General features: G+C 44.6%; 1 protein-coding gene across 4 annotated transcripts in view; it reads right to left on the reverse strand.

Annotated features, from left to right (window-relative positions):
- The window catches only part of Slc24a2 (solute carrier family 24 member 2), a 237,039-nt gene that overhangs the window by 45,131 nt on the left and 167,827 nt on the right, over positions 1-24,081 (reverse strand). For 2 of the 4 annotated variants that reach the window (XM_075946775.1, XM_075946776.1), the window contains exon 5: positions 10,649-10,699. The exons of the other annotated variants lie outside the window; for them this stretch is intronic. In XM_075946775.1, coding sequence (XP_075802890.1) covers positions 10,649-10,699 — 51 coding nt within the window. The remainder of the gene's footprint in view (positions 1-10,648; positions 10,700-24,081) is intronic. 4 annotated transcript variants of the gene reach the window in all.

A 24,081-nucleotide genomic window follows, 5' to 3' on the forward strand; every position in this document is an offset into this window, starting at 1 on the left:
AGGGAATAAAACTGAAAAGGCAACCTAGCAGCTAGGACGGACGAATGGATCATTCCACAAACTCCGAGAAACAGTAATTTCTTAACAGGCACTGGCTTGATTTGTATTCTTTAAAGGAAAATGTTAGATACTTTTTAAAGCCTCTAAATTATTTACTCCATTATGAAATTCATCAAGTAAATCATGTAGTAAATTATACTACATTGACATTAATGATGCTAAACTACTATTGTAAACCGTCTTTAATCAGTTGTGAGTGAACTTCATAGTAGAAGTGCTCAACATAACTCAACTGTCGTTACATGTATAGGCAGATCTGTAACGGATGAAAACGCACATCTGTCCGATGTGAATTTATGATCTTGCCTCCCTGAGCTGGTTACATCATCATGAGCGTACTTTCATAAACACATTGAAAATAGTTCCAGCGTTTCATAACTGTTGGCATGTAAATGCTGACATTTCTGTTTCTAATGTTCCCAGTCTGCAGACTTTCCTCTCCCAGACTCTGGATCATCTTCAGTCTGCAGTGTCTGCCTCTTCTCTCAAGTTCAAGGTCATAATACAGCCCCTTCTGTGCCTTCACTTCCCACCTTTCTGCCTTGCAGGCACCCCACTTGGACGAGCTGGCTATGCCGGTGCCCGTGCCCTTAGTCTCCTTTGTTTACACATGGACTCTGCACCTGGTGTCCGTCAGCATCGCTCTAGGGACCAGTCCTTGGTTGTTTTCTGCCTCCGCATGACCCTGATTTCTCTGTAGCATTTGGCTTCCCTTACCCCAACCTCAAAAATCACCTTTAATTTTCACAACCCCTCAGGGACTTCTTTAAATGCCAATAATCCTCAGAGCCCCTCCTGGGCCCTCTTCCTCATTCCCTCTTCTCCCCAGGGGACCCAATTGCTTGCTACCTGAGTAGCAGTCCATCAGTCCTGAAGCTCAGACCCTGTTCTCCAGAAGACGCACACCTCCACTCAAACACTCCTCCTTCCTAGGCAGCTGCTCTTCTCCCTGTGCCGTCCGTTGCTGATGTCTATACTCTAGTCTTCTGCCCCCGGGGCATCTTAGCCATCTCAGCCAAGACCTTTGGACTCTACCTGTGACTCTTGCATGCTAAGTCTCCTGGGCTGCTGTTGGTTCTAGCATCTTCACTGGATCCCAGTGTTCATTGTCCCTCCTGCATCCCCACTTATCTCCCACATGGCTCCCAATTCTCCACATGAAGTGATCTTTTCTACTCTGCCAGGTTCTGAGACATACCTTCAAGGATCTCTTTCTTCCATATTAGCACATCGCTATCTGCCCTATGATGGTGTTCATCAGAGACCCTTCAAGGTATTTTTCTGACCTCCCTAGGCAGCACAGGACAGGGTATTAGTCCCCCAATGCTAGGCTTGCTCTCTGGGGGTTTGTGGATATGGTCCCATGACTATAAACAACAGAGAGAGATGCAAGTGGGTTAGTGATGAGGACCTGGAATTGTTTCAAACTCAATTCTCAGTTTATTTCTGGAGAGAAGCAAGAAAGAGGCAACACCCATGGCAGAAGCCCCAGGGGACTGCTTAAGTTCACACTTTGGTAGATTTCCAAAGTTTAGCAGGGCTAATAGATGATGTTGTCAGCCTCAGAGCAGGTCTTTACTGCAGTGTTTCAGGAGAACTGGGGCTGTTGGCCAGACTGGGGAGCTGATGCTCACGAGCTTAGCAGGGAGCTTGCTCTGCTTCTGGAACTTTTCTCAGTGACCATTCCCAGCTGCCAGACAGAGCTGTGGCTCAGGCAAGGAGGACTCGGATTTCTGAATTAGATGGGCCTGCCCATGGAGGCTTTAAAATTTGCCTTGGTTCCCATTGCCTGGGTCCTTGGAGAGAGCTAGGGGAGGATTGGATGAAGAGTCAGTGCTGATAAAGTGGGCTGCACACCCCCGGACCTGCCAACATTTAAGTCAAGCATTTCCTAACAGGTGGTGAGGTCTTGTCCCAGGCAGCTCATTAAGGCTCAAACCTACAGAATGTCTTTGCAAACTGGCTAAAAAACCCAGAAACTAAAAACATCAACAACAATAAAAAATCATTTGTACTGATGAGGAGTATATCACCCAGTGATTTATCCTGATGTAAAGTAAAAGTCATTAGATTTGTTAAAACTTCATCTACAGAAGCCATTGGTATGTGGCTTTCAAAATATATCTGTTGCCACCCAGATTTCTTGTGTATAAGGATTGGCACTTACTTTGAGTTCCTAGCTTTTCTGTCTCTCCTCCCCCCAACAATTTTCAATCCCCTTCTACTTTACACTGCAGTCTGGTACCTGCAAATCTTGTGGGCTTGCAGTAAAAATGCCAGCACAGGCCAAAACTCTGTAACTCAAGTTGTAGAGGCCCATGACTAAAACGAGAGAATCCAGTTCATCTTAGAGTTAATTATAAGAGAAACTTACCATGCCTAAGTAACATGCCAGCTTCCTTTGGAAACGAGCCCTTCCTTCCTTCCTTCCTTCCTTCCTTCCTTCCTTCCTTCCTTCCTTCCTTCCTTCCTTCCTTCCTTCCCTCCCTCTCATTTATTTTAAGAGCACAGGTGTTTTGCGTGTCTCTCTGTCTGTACAGCTTGTGTGTGTCTGGTACCCATTAAAGCCAGAAGAAGGCGTCAGATCCCCGGAGACTGGAGTTACAGATGGTAGTGAACTATCATGGGAACTGAACACGGCTCCTTCGGAAGAGCAGACAGTGCTCTTAACTGCCGAGCAATCTCCCCAGTCTCTCTGTCTTTTCAGAGACAAGGAGACAGAGATCCAGGAGTGTTAGGGGAATAATTAATTTAGAATAACCACATTTTGGTTTGACTGATGAAGGTGAGGCAACCTAACATCGTGAGCTCTAGGGATGTCAGAAACAGACAGGGTGAGGCATCCACAATTTGCCTTCTGCTGCCATTTAACACCTTCTACATATGCAGTGTGGCAAAATCCGCCTGAGCTTGCCAAGTCTGATCTTTCTGCTTTTACTGCTGACAGTTTAGATCAGGAAAATAAGATGCAATGCATTCGAGCAGCAGATGTATCCTCGCAGGAAGAACTCCCTGGTCCCAGACTTCAGGAGGATGGCAGCTTTGCCCACAGCGCTGGGGCTGGGCTTTCTGACAGATCCAGTGCCCGGTATTAGCTGCTGAGCTTGGTTCTGCACATTTGCTGTCCATCTCCGTAAAGATCCAGTCCCAGGGAGATGCTTCCCAGAATACATCCCTGAAGAAGTCATGGTGAGTTCAGACATTTGTTTTCTGGATGAAGCCTTCCAGAAAGCATCTGTTCAAGTACCCCAAAATTCTCTGGCCATGGAAGACTGGACTGGATGGAATTAACCATGAACTGGAATGAATGAAACATAACACAGTACTGGAAATGGTGTCTGTGCGTGGGCTCCTGCCTTGGTCACTGGAAGGTAGAGAGGGCAATGGTACCTGTATACAGTAGGCTTCCTGCTCAGTCAGTGAGCAGTAGAAAGGGCAATGGTGCCTGTGCACAGTGGGGACCAGTCTCCTGCACCGGAAGGTGGAGAGGGCAATGGTGCCTGTGCACAGTGAGGACCAGCCTCCCTTATTGGAAGGTAGAGAGGTAGCCCACAGTGTCCTTTGCGGAATTTCTGTGAGGGTGTCAGAAGTTTGGAAGAAGCAAGGAACGTGCTGCAGTGGAAACGGGATGTTCTATGTGGGAGGAACAGCCTTGTCACTTGAGTTTGAGAGGGCAACCACTTCAACCACAAAAGTACCCTGGCTTTAACTCAACTCTGCTAGAAACCTGTATTTCTAAAACAAGTAGTTAGAAAGCAGCTCTATTACAACGTCTATCTGCTTTGCAATGGAGTCCTGAGACATCTCTCCTCAATGGGCTAATTTAAACCTGGCCTTTGAGGCTCCCCCAGACACTGCAAATGGGAGTGTAAATTGGTGCAACCATTCTGGTCTGGAGGGTACTTTGGCAGTGTCTTTCAGAGTGTGAGAAGTGTTGGCATACTCTTCGATCTGACATTTTTGTTTTCAGATATTTGTATTATGTGTAGGCATCTACACAGTAGCATTTAAAACACGGGCCCAGAAAAGGACCACACAGCATTGTTATGATAACAATGAATATAATAATGAAAATATCTCAAATGTTCACCTGCAGGAGGCTGACTGAATCCACCATGAAACAGCCAGGTAGCAGAATACTACGCAACTACTAAAAAAGAACGTGGGATGTCTGAATACGCCAGTATAGACAGGTATCCAAGGCAAAATTAATACACAAAACCAGAACAATGTGCTCAGTGTGGAGGGTTATGCTAAAGAAATAATTTCTTACTTCTCTAAAGGATTAGGAGTTTAGGGCAGGAAGGACACTTCCTGGCTTCGTTATGGAGTGTCCCTTTTTGACTTTTGTGTGAATGCAATATTTTTTATATATAAGAAACAGTTTTAATAAATTTAAAATTAGTTTGTGATTAAAATTTCTACTCTGGTAAAAGTTTTGATTTGTAATAAAAAGGAAATCTAACGCCTCCTGTTCTGTCAAAGATCTAGAAGATGTTCTATTTCTTGTGAACCGAACGCAACAATACTCAAGATTGTCACTTTAGGTGTGTGACCCAGGAAGCACTTATTACTTCCCAGCTTGGCCAGCTACAAGGTCAGGTGTTCAGAGGTCGGAGCAGATGGCAAGCCATTGAGTGATGTCATCCTTCCTAGAGGACAGTCATAAATATGAGTGCGGGGTATTGGGTGTCCATCATCTCAACATTGTTCTCCGGAGAAGGGGACGTGTATCTTTCTAAGCCAGGCCATTCTGCCTTTGGCTATGTCTGAGGAGAAAGGTTTTCCTAGTCTGGGCTAAATTCTCTCTTTGAACTGTGGAAGGTTGATTTCTTTCCCTAGCCATGATACTACCAGCGGCTGGCCCTCAAGGGACCTAAAATTCTTCCTTCTGATAAGATAGATACTGCTTTCCCATGACACATGGCCATGGATTCATTAGAAGAACGGGATGAGAGCTGTTAGGTTGTTCCTAGACCTAAGCAACATCCTGTCATCTCAGTAGAATGCCTGCTTCATCTCGGCATCTGGATCACATCTCCAGATGGCTTTGAATATTCCTAACCTGACATAACCTCCCAGTGCTGAAGGCAGCCAACCTCCACCGTCCTTGACTTCTCCTCTGCAAGCTTTGCTTTCTTCCTTCTAACTCAAAAACTATATACAGAAATCCTCCTTTTGTCACAGCCTCTGAAACAACCCCCTACTCTCTCCTTTCTGTTGGAGCAGCTCCCTTAGCCAGCAACCCACCACCTCTACACTTGAAAGCACCAGAGAGGGTGGAAGGGGTCTGGGTTATGAATTATTGTAGGGCTACCACATCTTCCTGACCCTCCCCTTAAGAGGAAAATGAACTTCCACCTGATTAAGGCATTGTTAATTTAGATTCTCTTTTGCTATTCATTGTTGAACCAATTCTATCTGATAATATAAGGGCATATAACACAGTCAGCGACTAAAGCAATGATTAAAATGTATAGGAAAAACACCAGATAACCTGAGGACTTGTCTTAGCTCTATGGTTTTAGAGGATGTATCTTTGGCAATGGAGAACACTCCTGAATGGTATTTCAGAATCCAACTGTCTTTGAAAGAGATGTGTATTAGTTCATGGCAACTATAAACCGTCTCTTTGAAACAAAGGGTTTTTAGAAAAACCTAGCCACAAATGTAGTTTAGGATCCCATGAGTCATGCACGACACCAGCAGTTTCTTGTTAGGTAAAGGAGCTGTTGGTTGCCGTGAAACAGACTTAATTTCATGGGGAGAGGGCCTTACAACTTTTGCGCTCACCGTCACAACCCTTTCTACCTCACTTTAACTTACACAGATGAAAAATGATTGATTGTTTTAAACAGTGGTGAACTCCTTCTGCAAATGGCCTTTGTTAAGTGGCCACAGCTTTAGGGTAACCTGATGCAAGCCGTTTCTGCCGCACATCGCTGCTTTCAAGGCTAGTCAAGGCAACTGTCCAGCTACCTACCTGCCTTTGTAAGGGCAAAATGATTACTTATGCATATTGCCTTTGCCTTCAATCCATCCTATAAACTGGGGCCTGGGAGAGGAGGTCTGTCTGAGAGAGAGCGCTTGTCTAGTATGCTTGAGATATTGGGCTCAGCTAGAAAAAAAAAATGCTGAGTTAACTTTTTCTTTTGTACATTTGTTTATTTTTTTTTCAGGTGGAGTAGGGCTTGTGCCATGGTGTGCATCTAGAGATCAGAGCACAGTTTGTAGGAACTGATTTTTTCTTTTCACCATGTGGGTCCTGGGGACCAAGCTCGAGACATCAGACTTGGTAGCAAGTACCTTTAGCTGCTCAGTCATCTCACCAGCCCTGAAGTAGTTTATACATTTGCATTTAGAGCAATGTTAAGAAGTCATAGTGAGAATTCTCCAATGTGAGAATGATATGAAATTTGTGTATAAGCACATGAGAAATAAACTATAGATTACTCATTTTAGAGATTTGAAGTTGTTCTTCCATGAATAGGCAGTATTATTTTCTGAGGAGGCAAAGTGTCTTTTCTCTCCCCCTCTCTCCTTTCTGCCTGTCTCTGTCTGTCTGTCTGTCTGTCTGTCTGTCTGTCTCTCTCTAGCTGAGGTCATGGAAATAACAATTAGGGTTATTCAGTTGAGTTTCCATACATGTCTTGTTCTAGAAGCAAATACAGTCCTTGGGAAAAGCTGGGGCTTCCGGGACTCTGCCTGGTCCAGGTTCCCAAGGCTGAGAGAGGGACCCTGCTGCGTGCTCCAGGTTTAATGTCTTACAGCTTTATCTCTCATGTCTCCCACCAGGCATAAGTTCTCAGGAAGATTGTCTTTGACAGCTGCAGGTCCTGATCCTATGCTAGCACCATGTCCAACTTCATGTTGATGAATAGATGACTTAGGCTGTTGCATCTGCTGGGGTACTTTGTTACAGAAACAAAAAGAAACTGGAGGCAGATACTAAGATCTTCACTCCATGCACTGAAGCCAACTTGAATGGCAGGGCTCCCTAGAGCCACATCTGCACAAGGTAGGGTTGAATGGCAGTGCTCCCCAGAGCCATCTACACAAGGCAGGGCTGGATGGCAGTGCTCCCCAAAGACACATCTGCATAAGGCAGTGCTCCCCAGAGCCACGTCTGCACAAGGCAGGGTTGAATGTCAGTGCTCCCCAAGGACACATCTGCACAAGGCGGGGCTGAATCTCAGTGCTCCCCAGAGCCACATCTGCACAAGGCAGGGTTGAATGGCAGTGCTCCCCAGAGCCACCTGCACAAGGCAGGGTTGAATGCCAGTGCTCCCCAGAGCCACCTGCACAAGGCAGGGTTGAATGCCAGTGCTCCCCAGAGCCACCTGCACAAGGCAGGGCTTTGGTGTGACTTGTACTGAGTTCAAGCCACCACTTCCTGTGTCTGTATTCCCAGATGAATCGCTTTGCTCCTCTGAACCACAGTTTTCTCAGCACTAAAAAACTTCTGTGAACCTTGATTTTTTTCACTGTTATTACCACTTACTTATGTGGTGATGATGCTGGGGAGACAATACAAAATTTACAAACCCCACGGGCCTGCACCCAGCAGGAGACAGCAACTCACAATGCCAGAGCGGTCTCTGTTTCATTGTTCTCTTGGCCCAGTCAGCTGGTCCTTGCCATCTCCCTTCTCCAGTTTATCCCATATCTGCTGACCTTTTAGGGCTCATTCAAAGACCACCTTTTCATAAAAATCTTCTTCCTTCTTACTGGAAGAGATTTTTTTTTCTACATCATCTTCCGAACTTCTCTGATATTTACCATTTTCTTCTTGGTTCCTCGGTCACTCTCTGCTGTTGTTCCCCTTGTCTGCAAGTTTCATAGGAACAAACTGCCTGCTCTCCAATCTCGTGTCCTCAGTGCACCCAGTAGGATACCTAGCACAGGTGTGTGCTCAAAAGTATGTGCCAACTCTGTGCAGTGTAGGACAGTTCTGTGATTTCAGAATCCCTATTCCAGTCTTCTCTGGAGAGGAGAGGGCATGGACAATGCATCTTTCCATCTGCTCCATGTAAGTAGGACAAAGAGGTCCAGAGAATCCCGGCAAATAGTTATAAATAACGACTCATCACGTGAGCTAACGTCATAAAGCCCTACTGGAGGGCTCGGCACAGTGTTAAGACTGGAAAGCTGCTGGCATGGAGCAGAGTATTTCCCAAACGAGGTGAAGCCATAGTTAACACCCCAAACACCTATCTTTGTGACACTCCCTTAAACTGCACAGCGTGGAGAGCTGTAAATCACAGCAACGATGATTGTTTGTAAGTGAGAGGTGGGAGGTCCTTAAGAATATGTCTATTGTCACCTCAATGGGATCTAAGTTGACTCTGGATCCCTTTGATGGAATCCAAGCATTAAGTTTCAAGCCAAACTTAGCTTGTCCTGCCTAATGGCGTGGTCTGAGATGGCTGAACCTCTGTTCCACAATATCCTTGATATTGGTACCTCCGAGGGATTGCTCTGTGTTTAGAAGGCTTTACTCTTCCAGAGGTTTTCATTCCAGGGGAAGGGTCAAGCTCAGGTAGCATTCACGGGATGGTCTCTCAAGAAGCTCCATGTAAGCAAGCTTTCTCTGACCAAAGCAACCTGAGAACCCTGTACACCTGAGCCCTCTTGTGTGATTCACTGTAGTGGCTCACAGCACAGCCAGGGACCAAGAATCACCCGGTAAAGAAATCTAAGTCAAAAGTGCTTTCAATATGGCTCCCTCTCACCTTTCCTTCCTTGTTCAAATAGAGCTAGTAACATCACGGATGCTGTCTCATGGGATTCTGCTTTAGTTTCCTGCTTATCACAGCAGAGCTAAACGTTTAGCTAAGAACAAGACAGTAGAAAATACATGAGGTGAAGTGGGAGATAAAGAATGTTAAAGGTGAGCCACAAGGCCACCAAGACACAGGTGGTTAAGCTTCCTAAGGACCATCCTTGGTTCTTAGTCCAGACAGCAATTTGACTTCTCTTTCCTTCTCCCACATCCCAACCGTCAGCAAGCAATATCATCAGACTGCGAGGACCACTGCTGTATCTCCCTGTGATCTTACTCTGGGGTAGCACGGAGAGAGGTAGATTCTGCAGAGCAGTGTTTGCTCAGATGGTTAGACAAAGAGGAAGGAAAGAAAGCGAGAGAAAGGGAGACGAAAGTGACTAACGGGAGCTGGGCTGGTAGGACGTGGGCAGGAAGTAAAGGAGACAGTGCAGATTAGCATCAGGGCAGTAGAAGTTAGCATACCCTCTGCCCGAGCCAGGAGTCAAATAACAGCCAGGCCAGGGGCTTCCTTTAATGTGTAAGAGCTCTTTCTATCCTTTGGTGGAGGGGCACTCATTCTTCTGTTCTTGGGCCTCTCACTGCTCAAGGATCTGCGTTTTTCTGGCTGTTGGCAGGACTCTGCCTGAGATCTTCTTAGTGACTTAACCACATTGCAGCATTAGCCAGAAACCCAGGAGAGCACTGGGGGAGGGCCCAGGTGTGCACAAGTCAGAATTGGGAGGGGCTGAGGAGGGCTTCCTCTTTTCCAGGACTCTCAGACTGTCCACTTTGGGCATGCAAAGCAACTAGGAGATCTTTGGCAAACTAAAGCAGCTAAGAAATACCGGAAGCCGAATGCAAGATATGCAACACATCTGGGAATTTATTGTGCTCAAGGCCATTCTAGGGTACCTTCTGATTGCTCATTAGTATCAGAGAAAGAATCATGTAAAAATGATTTTCTTTAAAGAAACATTACATATTCATCAAGATGTGGAGATACATGTGGGGTGAAACAGCGGCTAAGATGAGAAGCCGTCTCCCTTTACGAGATTTCAAAAATTTCAAATTGATGTTCTATGATTCTGTTCCAGAATTGAATAATTATGAAAAGCGATTGTCCCTGGGACAAGGTTACCCTCTGAAATAAGGTCTGGAAGTCATTAGTAAGTGCATTTTTAAAATAAATCTCTGCTTAGGGAATTGTTCAAGTCACTCACCCAACCTCACAGAGTGGGGGCCTCAGACAAACTATTCAGATGCCTGGAATTCTCTGGCCTATCAGGTTAAGGTTCTTGTCAGAGTTGGCAGGGATGGCAGGGCCTTAACACAAGTCCACAGCCCTCTGCTTGAGATCTTGGTTTCAGGCTGGTTTAGGGTGTCTACGCTACTTGAGGTACTTTATTGCTTTTGCACAAACCATAAATCCACCAGAACTTAATCTCCTTCTGAAATGCAGGACATCTCAGGAGAGTGCTGGGAGGATGTGTATGTTCCTGTGAGTGTGTGGGTGTTGATTTGTGCTTGCATTGCCGACACCATTTCTCTCTGTGTGTTTTATAATCGGGATGGTTTGATTGTTTGGATGGAATAACATAATTACCCATGGTATTGCACGTCTCTAATTCCAACGAAACACAATGGCAAAAACAAGACAAAAAATGCAGAACTCAAAAGAACACAAAAAGCAAATCACACAATGTTACTGAGGTCATGCAAAAAGAAAATAAAAGAGGTTAAAATATGGGCAAGCCACAGACACCATAAATGAAAGAAGGAAAAGAAAAAAAAGCCAGCGGCATACAATTCTGAAGTCATTCTTACCTTCTTCAGTCATTGTGTCATAATATTTTAGTTTTCCATATGATCCAAGTTCTACAACATCACAGTAAAAGACACAAAGATAAGGAACGAGCTATAATGCAAGAACTTTGTTTTTACACATTCTTAATTAATCAGATTCAGAGTTATACTGTCAGATTCGGCAATCGTAACTATATGGAGATGTGCAAACATGAGCCATGTGGCAGACGGCTTCACGGCCCATTTTCAGAATCCCTGAAAATATATTATTCAACTTAGGGTGGGCTGGGCCCTGCATCACAGAAGAGGACACATTCGTTCAACACGCCACAAAGCAGAAGACTTGGCAAAGGTACTTCAGCCTGGACTTTACCTAGCCTCACTTTTATACACGTGATACTCCAGGAGGAAAGGCCTGAGCCAGGACAGCCAGCTGGAACCAGAGAACCTTGTAGATACTTGCCGTCTTCAGTGGCCCCAAAGTCATTGCATGGCTTTTCCAGCCCCTGACAGAACCATCTCTTAGAGTATCTGGAGGCTACCTGGAGATAGGTGTTAAATAGCCCCATAGCTCTCCTATCACGGAGGATCTCATACTTGAGAGGAAACACCAAGTGTCATGTGGGCAGGATGCTGGGCAGGTTGCTAATGACACTGAGGGCACTGAGTACCAGTGAGGCATCTTCCCAGCGGAGTCCACCTGGCTGAGGCAGGTAAGAGAGTAGCACAACCTGGAGGCCTGCTGTGGTGTAGAGCAAGGGTGGGGGACCAGTTTTCAGGCTTCTGAGTGCAGATGACCCTGGGAACCCGTCTGTACTGGGAGGTAGGGATGCTGGAGTCAGCTGGAGGTATGGCAACAGGGGGAGGGGAAAGGTGGATAGGGGCCTATCATTTCCCTTTTTCTTACTTTAGTTTCTAAACAAAAAACTTTGAGTTTTGTTCTTTTCAAAATCCCAGATTATTTTGAACAATGTAAGCGGATTAAAAATGGCCATCACCACATTCTACTAATAAGCTTCAAGAAATTAATTAGACTCCAGAGACCCTCCACAGAATGTGTCCACAGCCCATTGCCTTGGATGGATACTGAAAACCCACGTGTGGATCAACTTGTAATCGCTGAGTCTGTGTGAGAGACAGGAACCTGCTTAAAGCAGATGACAAACATCCCTGCGTTGGATCTTGTACCATGCATTCTCTTTCTATATATTCCTTCCCACATGTCTAATTTTATCTAAAGCTATTTTGATACGCCAGTGTAAAATTATGCCCTTGGGGGAAAATCACCCCTTCTTTATGTTCTTGTGAATCTAGCCTGCTCTTGTTAGGATCATTACAAAAGAAGCGGATGCTTCAATGAGAAGTTGAGTTTTATGTAAATAAGATATTTTTGGTGATTTCTGGGATTGCTATTAGTGAAATATTTTTTCTGCAATTTTAAGAACAGTTGGTATGTGTGTGTGTGTTTACAAAAGAGTAGAATTTTTAAGTGATCTACATAGTTCATAAATATTAATCATATGTTTTTGATGGCATTACGAAATAGGTGCGCGTGTGTAATCTTGCAGGAAATAGATAAATTGTACCGGTCAACTAACAGTTTTTTTGTAGGCTCCCTTCCTTCTGCCAGGTAAAGCAGAGGTTATTCCACTGCTAGAATAATAAACCGCTAGAATCCATGATGACCTGCGCAGGAAACAGGATGCGGGTGACCCTTGTTTGCAAAGCTGACTGTCAATCATGTTCTGCACAGTGATGACACATCCCTGCGGGTTAGTGGAACCATCTTTTCGGATGCAAACCTTTCTGTGTGCACCCACCTGCTTTCATGCATTGATTCCCAACCTTGAAACATCTATTTACGGCAGATGATATTGTTTTGAATTTCATCTTTAGCGGAACCATGTATAATAAATACAATCACATTGCTTAATTGTAACTCTATGTTCACAGAATAGAAACTGTTCCCATATACCAAGCCTCACACATTCTTGCACCGTGGCAATATTTAGATTGTTTCTGAGCTGCTTCCTTGGACGCTGAATGGGATAGAGAGACAAGACCAGGGCACACTCCATGGAAAAAACAAGGCAGACAATGTGGAATGAAGGCGGTGAAAAGCTGCACAATACATTACATGGCTATTCAAGCAGTAGGAAGGAAGAAGCTGAAGGGGAGAGCCACTCAAGCAGAGGGGGATCATATTTATGGGAAAGGATGAAGGATGAAATCAGCCAATTAAAACACAGTCTTCATCACTGGCAGCCACGGGATGGTGAGATGGAGAACTCAGCAGCCACATCCCGAGGGAAGCAGGGCAGCATCTCCACGAGCCAGTCAGCCCTGTTCCCTAATCCTGGGGCCGTGGATGGTGCAGGATGAGGGATGCAACATGCAAGCAGGACAAACGGTGTGCGTTGTAAACGCCAGAGCTCCTCACATACCTGGTTACTGTCCCATAGCTCAGGGATGCCCCACGAGAAATGACCTCAGTCACAGTTTGTTGATAGTCTGTGGCCAGGCCTAACCTGGCTGTGAGGGCCCAGAGGCAGAATGAAAACTCACCTGTGCAAAGAACTTGACCTCCAAATGATCCATTCCCATAACCTATTGACATCTTCTCAAGTTACCTTCAACTTACATCTATTTACTATCTACTATCTATGTATCTTCCTTCCTTCCTTCCTTCCTTCCTTCCTTCCTTCCTTCCTTCCTTCCTTCCTTTTCTTTCTTTCTTCTATCCACCCACCTTTTTTCCCTTCCTTCCTTCCTTCCTTCCTTCCTTCCTTCCTTCCTTCCTTCCTTCCTTCCTTCCTTTCTTCTATCCACCCACCCACCGACCCACCATTTATTTATTTATTTATTTGTTTATTTATTTATTTATTGAGACAGGGTTTCACTGTATAGTTCTGGCTGTCCTGGAACTCATTCTGTAGACCAGGTTGGCCTCAAATTCAGAGGTCCGCCTACCTCTGCTTTCTGAGTGCTGGTATTAAAGGTGTGTGTGACCACTGCCCTGCTACCTTCAACTTATTTGGACTAAAAATAAGGCTTGTTTCTTGAAGAAAGGAGAAAAGAGGCTGAGAAAGCTTAGAAGGTTAATGTCCCATCCAGCAGTGTTCAGTATAGCAAGTGAGCAAGAGGCAGTCAGGACTGGAAGAGTGGTAGGTCACCCAGGTTTCCATTCTGGGAATCACCTGGTGTCTTTTCTTTGCAAGGTTTCTCCAAGAAGACCAAGAGACCTGGGGGGCAGGGATCCCAAGCCCACTGGTTTGTGTTTGGGATGAGCCCAAGTCTGTGACATGGAGGACTCCTAGCACAGTGCCATGCAAAGTAATTGGTGTACGCTTTCGATGGGCCTGAAGGCTGAGCAGCGACACTGCCTAACATGGTCCTGTACTAGCGTTTGGTCCATCTGGAGAGCTGGGATCCCAGGTGCGGACTCGGTCCTAGCTCTCTAAGGAACTGAAGGCTTTATTGTCCTTCCGCCCACTGTGGTCCACGCTTGCCATCAATCTTTCTCCCTGACTTTAAGGGGTTGGCCTCTGGATTCTTATCCATGCCTCACACTGCACAAAATCATAGTAGAGGTTTTGCTTCTAATCTTAAAAAAATCTGTGAATAACATTCACATAGAAAATTTCAAGACAAAGTATAAAGGAAGTTTCATTGCTTTATGAAACATGCTGCTTAGAAACCTTTAGATGCCAGGTGGTCCTTCACACCTTTAATCCCAGTACTCGGGAGGCGGAGGCAGGTGGATTTCTGTGAGTTCGAGGCCATCCTGGTCTACAGAGTGAGTTCCAGGACAGCAAGAGCTACACAGAGAAAAACCCTGTCTTGAAAAAAAAAAAGGAAAAAAGAGAAACCTTTAGAAAGGCTATTTTACCCATAGTATAGATAGCCAGCAGTGGGCATTGTTTTGATTGGATGAAGTTTATTCTTTACTCTCTGTCTTTAAAAAGTATGTCAATGAGAATTAGTATTTGAGGTTCCCGACTTCAGCCTTTCTCAAGAAGTACACGGTAAAGATTTCTCTTTCCTCAGCTTTATTCTTGAGGCCTTTGCCATTCTTCATCCCACAGCTTCCATCAAACCCTAGAGACGGGAGCAGCAGAAAAAGTATTTCTCATGTTTGAAGATTTAAAATTCCAGTGTATGAAATGGAAAGCCAATAGAAGGATCTACGCTGAGTTTATTTGATTTGAATGAAAACTAGAGGTGGAGGAATAAATGAGAATACACGTTTATTATTTAAGTGTCGTTTCACAGAGAAATTAAAGATTGATGCCTTATTCTTTTCAAAGATCTAGCTTTATTACTAGGGCAAACCTGAAAATCGAGGTTTTCTTAGAACTGACTGCAGTTTCTCAGTAAAGCTGCCCAGTGCTTACCAAGATGTATGTATGAGTACTGGCTTGCATGGAAGGGTTCTGCTCTGCAGTGCATGGAAGAAAATGGGATTTGAAGTTGGAGCTATAGTTTTGGAGCCAAAATATGCTGCTTATGGGACATGTGACTCTGAGCCAGGTGTCTCCTCTCTCTGGATGCTGGCATCCTCAGCTGTAACGTTACACGATGATTGCTTTAGCCTATAAACAAGGTGACAGTGAAGGGTGTACTGGATGACCCACACAAGGCAGAATATGAGAAACTGCCATTATTGGAAGTACCACAAAGATGAGAAGCCCTAAGATGAGGAACAAGGCAGGAGGCAAGTTGGTTCCTTATCCAAGCGTGTAAAGACAAATTCAGTATGACCAAGATAATCCAAATAGGGATTTGTTGTTCAATAGCAAAGGGTATCCATCATGTTGGAGCCAATATTTAATATCTCTTCATTAATTCTGCACATCTACTCTCAGATATAAAAAGAATCAAAGCACACACCAAAAGGAGGGAGAGGATGTGTGGTACATGGTCCTTCCCTGTCAGGTACTGATGGGAGCCCAGACATTTCCCCTTTGAATATTGGCAGGGAGCTGCTCTCTGGCTAACTCGTCTTATGTTGGGGGCGAAGACCATTTCACTTTAAGTCTGTCTAAAACAGAAAACCATGTTCTCACACAACATGCTCAGTTCTCCTCTCATTTCCTAAAGGAAACTATTCAAACGCACAGCTCCAGAGACAGTGACATTCAGAATGCTTTGGCGTGTGGAGGTTTTATGGACGTGGTAAAATAAAGAAGGTCAACATTGATGCCCAAGGTTTAAAACTATATTATTGCTATACATATGGAAAGGACTTCCGAGTAACACTCATTGGACAGTTCAAAGATACTCGACTACTTATGAGCTGGGTAACCCTCCTGTGTCTCTGTTCTTTCTTTAAAATGAGGTGCGGGGCATAGGGAGAGGCCATCACTTATCATCAAGGGGCCATTCTGTAGGATCAGATGAGACGATCCATAAAGCACAATGGACTAGGGTGTTGTAAACATCTTTAGGTCTCTTTCCACTGACGGCTGACGTTGCAGCAACAACATGTGAAATTCAACTTAGTGCAAAGTAGTGAAGTAGTATCTAAGGGCTAACTGTCTCCATGGGTGGATAGTATTCACAAGTACTTTGAGATGTGCAAACGAACCAAATTACCTACACTTCTCTGATACGCAGACTCCGGTAAAGGATGCCAAGGGAAGCTTCCAAAAGCATGTCTGCAGTGTGTTAATTTAGCCTCAGAATGAAGGTGTTCTATAAACCTGAGGACTTCCCTTCTCCTTTTAACTATGGAGTACATTCTTGCTTTGAAGATTTTATTTAACCATTGTTACTTTGGGTTTTGAGACAATGACTCATGTTGCCCAAGTTGGTCTCCAACTCACTATTTAGCTGAGCTCAGCCTGGAAGTCCTGCTCTTCTGCTCCTACCCACCCAAGTGCTGAGATTAAGGGCACGTGCTCAACAGCCAGCGTGAATGTCTCTAAATGACAGGACGAGGGTTGATGGTTTGTAATTTCCCATCATACCCAGCACTTGTGTTGTTCACAGAGGTATTTGAAGTAAATTGGTCACTACTATTTTTTCTCATGACTCTTCATTGGAATTTTTTTTATACTGAACATAAGTTCTTAGGTGAAAGGTATTTTCTAATGAAACCCAATTTTAAACTTTTTGTTGAACTTTTCCTCAATAAAACAACCAACCAACCAACCAACCAACCAACCAACAAAACCAATTTGTATGGACTACCAAAATTAACGGCTTTTTCCTAAAAGGTTTCTTTGGTTTTTTCTTATGTATCAAATGTTCCTGGCCCAAAGAAGTAATTTTTTTAAAATTAGAAAACAAAACAAAAGAAAACCCAAACCACTTTAGAGATGGAGGTTAAATGAGGAAACAACCACAAATCCCACTTCCTACTCAAGTGAGAAGGAAGGGAATATTTTAACCTTCAAATTGCAAAGCTTTCAGAGCTTTAACTACTGACTCATTACAGCCGCTCTGCTTGGCATTCTGTGGGAGACTGACGTTCGCGATGAACCTCCCTAGGCGGCTCTTCAGCGCATCCACAGTCCCCAGTCGCCTGGGGCGAGCTGCACTCAATGTGTGGCACACATATGTCATACATGAGGTGCTAACACAGAGAGATTTTGCCCTGTGGAGTTCTCTCCTGATCCAAATCTTCCAAACTTACGCTAAAAGATACTTCTTTTTGTTCTGTGAGCTTAAACCCTCTCACTTAGGTTTTCAAAGCAAGGTAAGAACTTGAAGAGATAAAGGGCAGAACTTGGGGGCACTGCTAGGGTTCAGATGGGTCCCTCTGAATTCAAGAATTGCAACTTAATTTCTAATGCGGTGAAATTGGGAGATGGGCCATGAGACAGGTTTGGATTATGAGAATTGATTTTTCTGGCATACATTGATGTCACTATAAAAAGGATTATGAGATTGTTTCTCTCCTTGCTTTTGTGAGCAATGTTCAATGCCTTCAGAGGACATGTGTCCGAGGTGCCATCTTGAAAGCAGAGAGCCAGCCCTCACTAGACACCAGATCCCTAGAACCACGAGCAACTGAGCAACCCAGTTCTGTGCCTCATAAATGCTAGTCTTAGGCATTTTGCTAGAGCAGAGCAAAATGAACCAGCTAGTGAGTCTCAGGTAGGATGTATGAACTAGACACACACACACACATACACACACACACACAAACACACACACACATACACACACTACACATACACACAAACACACACACACATACACATACATACACACAAACACACACACGCACATACATACACACAAACACACACATACACACACTACACATACACACAAACACACACACATACACATACATACACACAAACACACACATACACACAAACACACACACATACACATACATACACACAAACACACACACGCACATACATACACACAAACACACACACATACACACAAACACACACACACACACACACAAAATCACCTTTGAGCTCTTAGAGAGTTCCCACTGATTTTCATGCCCGCTGAATCCACCCTTTTGTGAAATTCTTACTCTCCTGTCTCTCTTCTAAGCCCCATGCTTTGTTATGGTCAACATTTTTGCCCTCTCACTCATCTGCTTCCGGCGTAAGTGCACGTGTAAGTGGAATACTGTAAATGCGGCATCCACAGACCTTTTCTCAAGAGCGGGATCTAGATGCCTGGGCTTCTGTGTGAAACTTCTTGATTTTCAAGTGTTGTCCATAAACACCAAATTAAAAAAATTCAATTGATCGGAGCTATATTTGGGTCATCAAGTTTGTAACTCTTGATTTGAAATCAGATCACTTGGTCCAGTTTTCCTAAAAATATTTGTTGACTGAACCATTCAGGTAGCTGGACCTGGGAGGGATGCTTGCTAGACACATTTCCTCATCAAGGTTTGCCTCTCTGTACCACAGTCGGGTCCTTGCTGGCTGAGGAAGAGACTGGCTTTTATGATGGCTTTGTCTGGGGAAGTGTAGTGGAGCCCGTACGGGGAAACCTGAGCAGTGATGGCTTTGTGACCAGTCCCTCTATTGTGGACATTCCTGGGCAGTCAGCTCTGCCATGGCGTAAGCAGAGAGCAGAAAGTGACTTTCCTCGCTGTGTTTTAAATTTTATTTTGGGAGGAATGGGGATTGCTCATTAGGTCCAACTGTCCCCTGTCATTCTGCAGAATAATACCTGGATTAGGCGAAGCACAGTAGAAAATTTGGAAAGCTAGGTTAGGATCACAGAGGGAGGCGTCAATATAATTATGTGGGAATTATCAGCCTTGAACAGTGAACAATAATGTGTGGTTATTACTGTAGATCATCCAGATGGCTCATAATAAAATGTCCATGTGAGTCCCCAGATACTCTGCCTTCTTATAAATTTGTCCCCTAATTTGCAGCCAGCTTCTCTGTGGTGTTGCTTAGCAATGTCACAGTGCTTGCCGAGCTCTGTCCTGGGAGGCGGGCACTGACTCAGATTGTACTTAGCCATATTTTACATGCTCTGGATGACCAGGCAAGAAAACTAGACGCTGGATGTGCTGCTCTGCTTTCTTTTTGAGATGAACTCTGGAGGGGGAAGGGGCAGAGGAGAATAAGCCAACAGAAAAAGCAAAGAATTTTTTTTCACAAAGAAAAACAATGAACATCCTAAGCAAAAGCCTAGCCTAACACAGCGTGATCAGAAAGTCACACAATCTCTTACGAGCATCCTTTTAACTATGCCATTTCCAACCTCAACAACAGTCTTCAGAGAGTTTGACATCCTGACACTTTGCTAGAGTGTGGTTTGTCCCTTTTTCTCCAAGTCAAGGTGAAAAACAGGTGATAATATACTATGATAGCTATTTGCACAGCCTGTAGCCCTGAAGATCTTAACTGTACAACAGAGTCTGCTCTTCTTGGCCAGGAGGTGTGTGTGTGTGTGTGTGTGTGTGTGTGTGTGTGTGTGTGTGTGTGTGTGTCTGGGGATATCTGATCTCCTTGAGACTCGATTTCCGTCATTCTGTAAATGGGAACAATCACGGCCATCTTTTAGAACAGTGTTGAGGATTACAGGTATTTATTGGGTTTGATGCCTTGTTTGGATGTTCTATTAGCATATTTCTCAAACACGATCTTAACAATTTCTAGGGGCCCCTGAAGAGGGTTGGGGAAAGCTGAGCTTTTCACTGATAATATCTACGAGCACCTTGGCTACATTTGTATATCTCTGTAAACTGGATGGTTGTGCTTACAAAATCAAACACAAGCCCTCTGCGATTCAATTCTACCAGATCTGGGGTGAAAGTTCTAGATGTGTTCGTTGCTCTTAAAATTGGCAAAATATTCAGTGCTTCTGATTTTCTTTAAAGTCTGTTGAGATTGTCGATATAGACAGGCAAACATGTTTCATAAACATATAAATTTGACCAAGATCTATGGTTGGGGAAGGGGCAGCTAACGCGATGCAGGGACTGGCGTGGAGCCTTAGTGATCCCAGAGATGAATTTCCCCCAGTTCTGTTGTCTCCTCTGTCTGCTCTGTCTTCTGTGTGCCACCCCGTTTAGCTGAGGTCTGTGTGTTATACTGCAATGGTCTTACCTGAATTCTGCTTTCCCGGGTTTTCATACCACTTGTCAAACTGCAGTGTTTTCTTTGATTTTTTTTAAAATTTTTTTTTTTTAAATCAGGGTAATCTTTTCAAAAGACAAAATGAAAACCCAGTGTTTCTTAACCATACGATACTGTCTGTCTGTATTGGAACTTCATTGCATCTCCCAAGTTACTTCCCCCTCCAAAACCATGCTTTGAAGCTCCCTCCTGCAGACATCACTCCTGCATGCTCACAGCCCTGCCATAAGCCATTTCTTCCTGCTCGACTATGCCAGGTACTGGCTTCTGCTGTTGTGCTTGTCAAATCTGCCTTAACCTGCTTGCTTTGGGGCAAGGAATCACTGCATTTATTTTGCTAATTCCGTCTGTGGGTGATCTGTAGGTGCTCTGTCAACAATTAAATTCCCACTTCAAGTGTTCTGAGTGTCTCCTTTCAGCCCTGTCTTTGGTACTTCTGCCTAGGATGGTTCTCCATTTTCTTCTCTGATTCTGCAAGTTCGTCTACTCTTTTCAGTATCTGTGGGGAGGAAGTATGTTAAGGGAAAAATGTGGCATTACTCTTGGAATGCTGTTCACTGCTTCCATCGTGGGAGGAGTTACACCATGCAAATGAGGCAGAAGAGGAGAGAGAGCTCAGCACCCAAACGACATGGAGGGAAAATACTGCCAAGAAGAGAAAATGCTGCATCCTGCTAGAGAACACCTTGGGCAGGTTCCTGGATTTCTTCCCTGGGGCCTGGCTGGATCCAGTGGTTTGTGTCTCACACGGAGTATCAGAGATAAAGTTTATGCAGTTATTGGATGAGCATTGGTGGGCTTCTACCCTTTGATTCATGAAGCATCTATAGGGCAAGTGTTCTGAGGTTGGGATGGAAGAAGGGTGAGACATCAACAAACAAACAAACAAAATCTCATTGTTCAAGAGGAAATAAAGGGAAAACGTGAGTCAGAATGTGAGAATGAGAGAGATCTGAGGTTCCAGGGGTAAAAGACCCAACAGAAAGGCAACTAGTGTCATTGCCGTGGAGGTGACTGAGAGAAACAGCATCCTTATGGTTAGATAGTCTATGTGATGGCATTGTCCTGGCTGCTATTCCACTAACTACTTAGCTCTTGACCTCAGCAGAAATAAGCAGCCCACATGAACACAAACTTAGAAGACTGGATTTGAAGTTGGAAGAAGACTAACAGGAATCTCTAAAACTTATCATCCGTTCCAAGCATAAGTTTGTTCATTACCACCACATCTTTAAATATTGTCCCGATGGATAGGGACCACACAGACGGATGGAATGAAGGGTAGGTTTCACAGTTTCCCTGTTGTATATCTGAAGTGAAAAGCGAATACGACAAAGCAGGGATACGGTAATCGTCTAAGCCCTGCGGACTCTAAGGATTGTCTCCACAGGCTTTAGAATTATTTTTTTTTATTTATATATTTATTATGTATACAGTATTCTCAGTACTCTTCCTGCAGGCCAGAAGAGGGCACAGATCTCATTACAGATGGTTGTGAGCCACCATGTGGTTGCTGGGAATTGAACTCAGGACCTTTGGAAGAGCAGGTGGTGCTCTTAACCACTGAGCCATCTCTCCAGCCCCCAGGCTTTAGAATTATTGCAGCAACTGCTTTTCTAGGGTTTTAATCGCTGTGTTGGGAAGAGTTTTTTTTTTTCCCCTGTCTGAGGACCATACTAAAGGTGTGCACTCCAGGTGAAATTTGAACCTTCCAAAAGGAAACAAGTGAGGTTCTATGCCACACAATTTCCTCTCTGTACTAAAGACGGGAGAAGTTTGCAGGCACGGGAGCTCCAACTGTGCAGTGCCAGGACAACTTGTGCCCAACTAGCAGGCGAATGACAGAAAACCAGCCATGCTGCCCTCCATGGCCAAGCAGGTTCCTTTACAAGGGAAAATGCAGACAGCGAATTAAAGGGTGTATTGTGTAGTATTGGGGATGGGACCGAGAAGCATGCTTGTCAGGTATTCTATCACTGAGCTAGCTACACCCTCAGAACTGCCTGACTTGGAATTTCCATCCACGCTCTTACAGAGTTGTTCTGGTTGACCTAACCTCCTGAGAAGCTGGGTTTGGAGGTTGAATGAGAATGTCCCTCCTATTTGAACACTTGCTCCTCTATTGGTGGCACTACTTGGGGGAAGTTGTGGAAACTTTGGAAGGTTGAGTCTTTTTTAAAAAATGATTTATGCGTGTGAATGCTTTGCCTGAATGTATGTATGTGCATCATGTATGTGCAAATGCCCACAGAAGTGAGAGGAGGACGTCAGCTCTCCTGGAACTGGATGGTGGTGAGCCACCAAGTGGGTGCTGGGAACCGAACCCAGGTCTTCTGCAAGAGCAGCCAGTGGTCTTAGTTGCTAAGACATCTCTCCAGCTCCTGGAAAGTGGAGTGCGTCTGGAGAAGTACATCACCCGGGGTGAATGCTGAGCGTTTATAGTCCTACTCCACTTCCGGTTGGCTTTCTTTGCTTCTTGTCTGCCTTTGAAGGTGTGGTCTCTCAGCTTCCTGCTCCTGCCTCCATGCCCGCGGAGTGCCGCTAGCCTTTCTCTCACAGGGGAGAATTTTCTTCTCAAAAGTTTTCTGATATGAGAGTCACTCACTGTTGAATTTCATTCCTGCGAATGACAAATGTTTTGGCCAAAAGGCTTTTAAGTTGAAGCAAAGATCCTTCCATCATGAGTTGTTTGGGCATGAGAACTGCACCCTGGAAGTCAACTGAGAGTAGCTGCATAGATACTGCAGCTCTAGTTCCACAGTTCAGGTTCAACCATGGCATTGAGCTACCTGTCCGCAAGCAGTCTGGCACAAGCATTGGCCAATAGGTCCCCAGAAACTTGCTTATAGTGACAGTTTCTAAAAGAAAATGTTCTGAATGGGGTTGCCACCCATGCCAGCTTGTGACAGAAAATTGTTCTGTGAATGGATGGGTGGATGCATGAATCCCCCCCACCCCAGTGATCTGATGTAGACCTGAGAGCTTTACATAAACAACAATGTCCGTCTGTTTTCAGGAACATGTATGTGCACATGAACATATAATATAGTCTCATCTGATCACAAACAACCTGTGAAGGACAGTGTGGTATGGGCGAAGATGATTTTAATGGCAGAAGGAGCCAGATCTGGCAGACTTGGTCATGTAACGTCAGGAGAGACAGGGACCTGAGAGCCACTTGAGGTTGTATGCACTTAATAGGATCAGCATCCCTATGATAGTGACAAGCACCTCCCAGGGGGATGGGACAAAAAGGAAGGACCATCTCACTACCGAATGTAGGCATTCAGCTCAAATGCCTTTATTTATTTATTTATTCATTTATTTATTTGGTTTTTCGAGACAGGGTTTCTCTGTGGTTTTGGAGCCTGTCCTGGAACTCTCTCTGTAGACCAGGCTGGTCTCGAACTCACAGAGATCCGCCTGCCTCTGCCTCCCAAGTGCTGGGATTAAAGGCGTGTGCCACCACCGCCCGGCTCAAATGCCTTTCTTACGGAAGGAAACAATAACAGCCTACATTTTATGGGTGACATTCATGTTTGAATCTGCACTTTGAAAATGCCCTTTCACCTTCAGGATTGCTCTGCCCCCTGCCCCACCCCTGAATCCAAGGGCTGTCTGGAAAACTGCTTTTCATCTCTGACGCTCTGAGTCCTCCCTTCTGAAAGAGGGGCTGTTGGAGCATAACTTCCAAGGAAGCAAATGAGGCGCAATCTTGTGCTTCATCGTCAGTCTGTCTCCTTCATGCTACATTGAACCTCGAATGTCATCAAAGCAAATTGTGGCCGGGTGTGTGTGTGTGGGGAGACCATTCCCATACTCAAAAGCATTTACTTCAGTAAGACTATCCACATTCCCTTATGCTCTAATTGA

Source organism: Microtus pennsylvanicus, chromosome 13 (genome assembly GCF_037038515.1).
Source record: "Microtus pennsylvanicus isolate mMicPen1 chromosome 13, mMicPen1.hap1, whole genome shotgun sequence".
In the NCBI taxonomy this organism is placed as follows: domain Eukaryota; kingdom Metazoa; phylum Chordata; class Mammalia; order Rodentia; family Cricetidae; genus Microtus; species Microtus pennsylvanicus.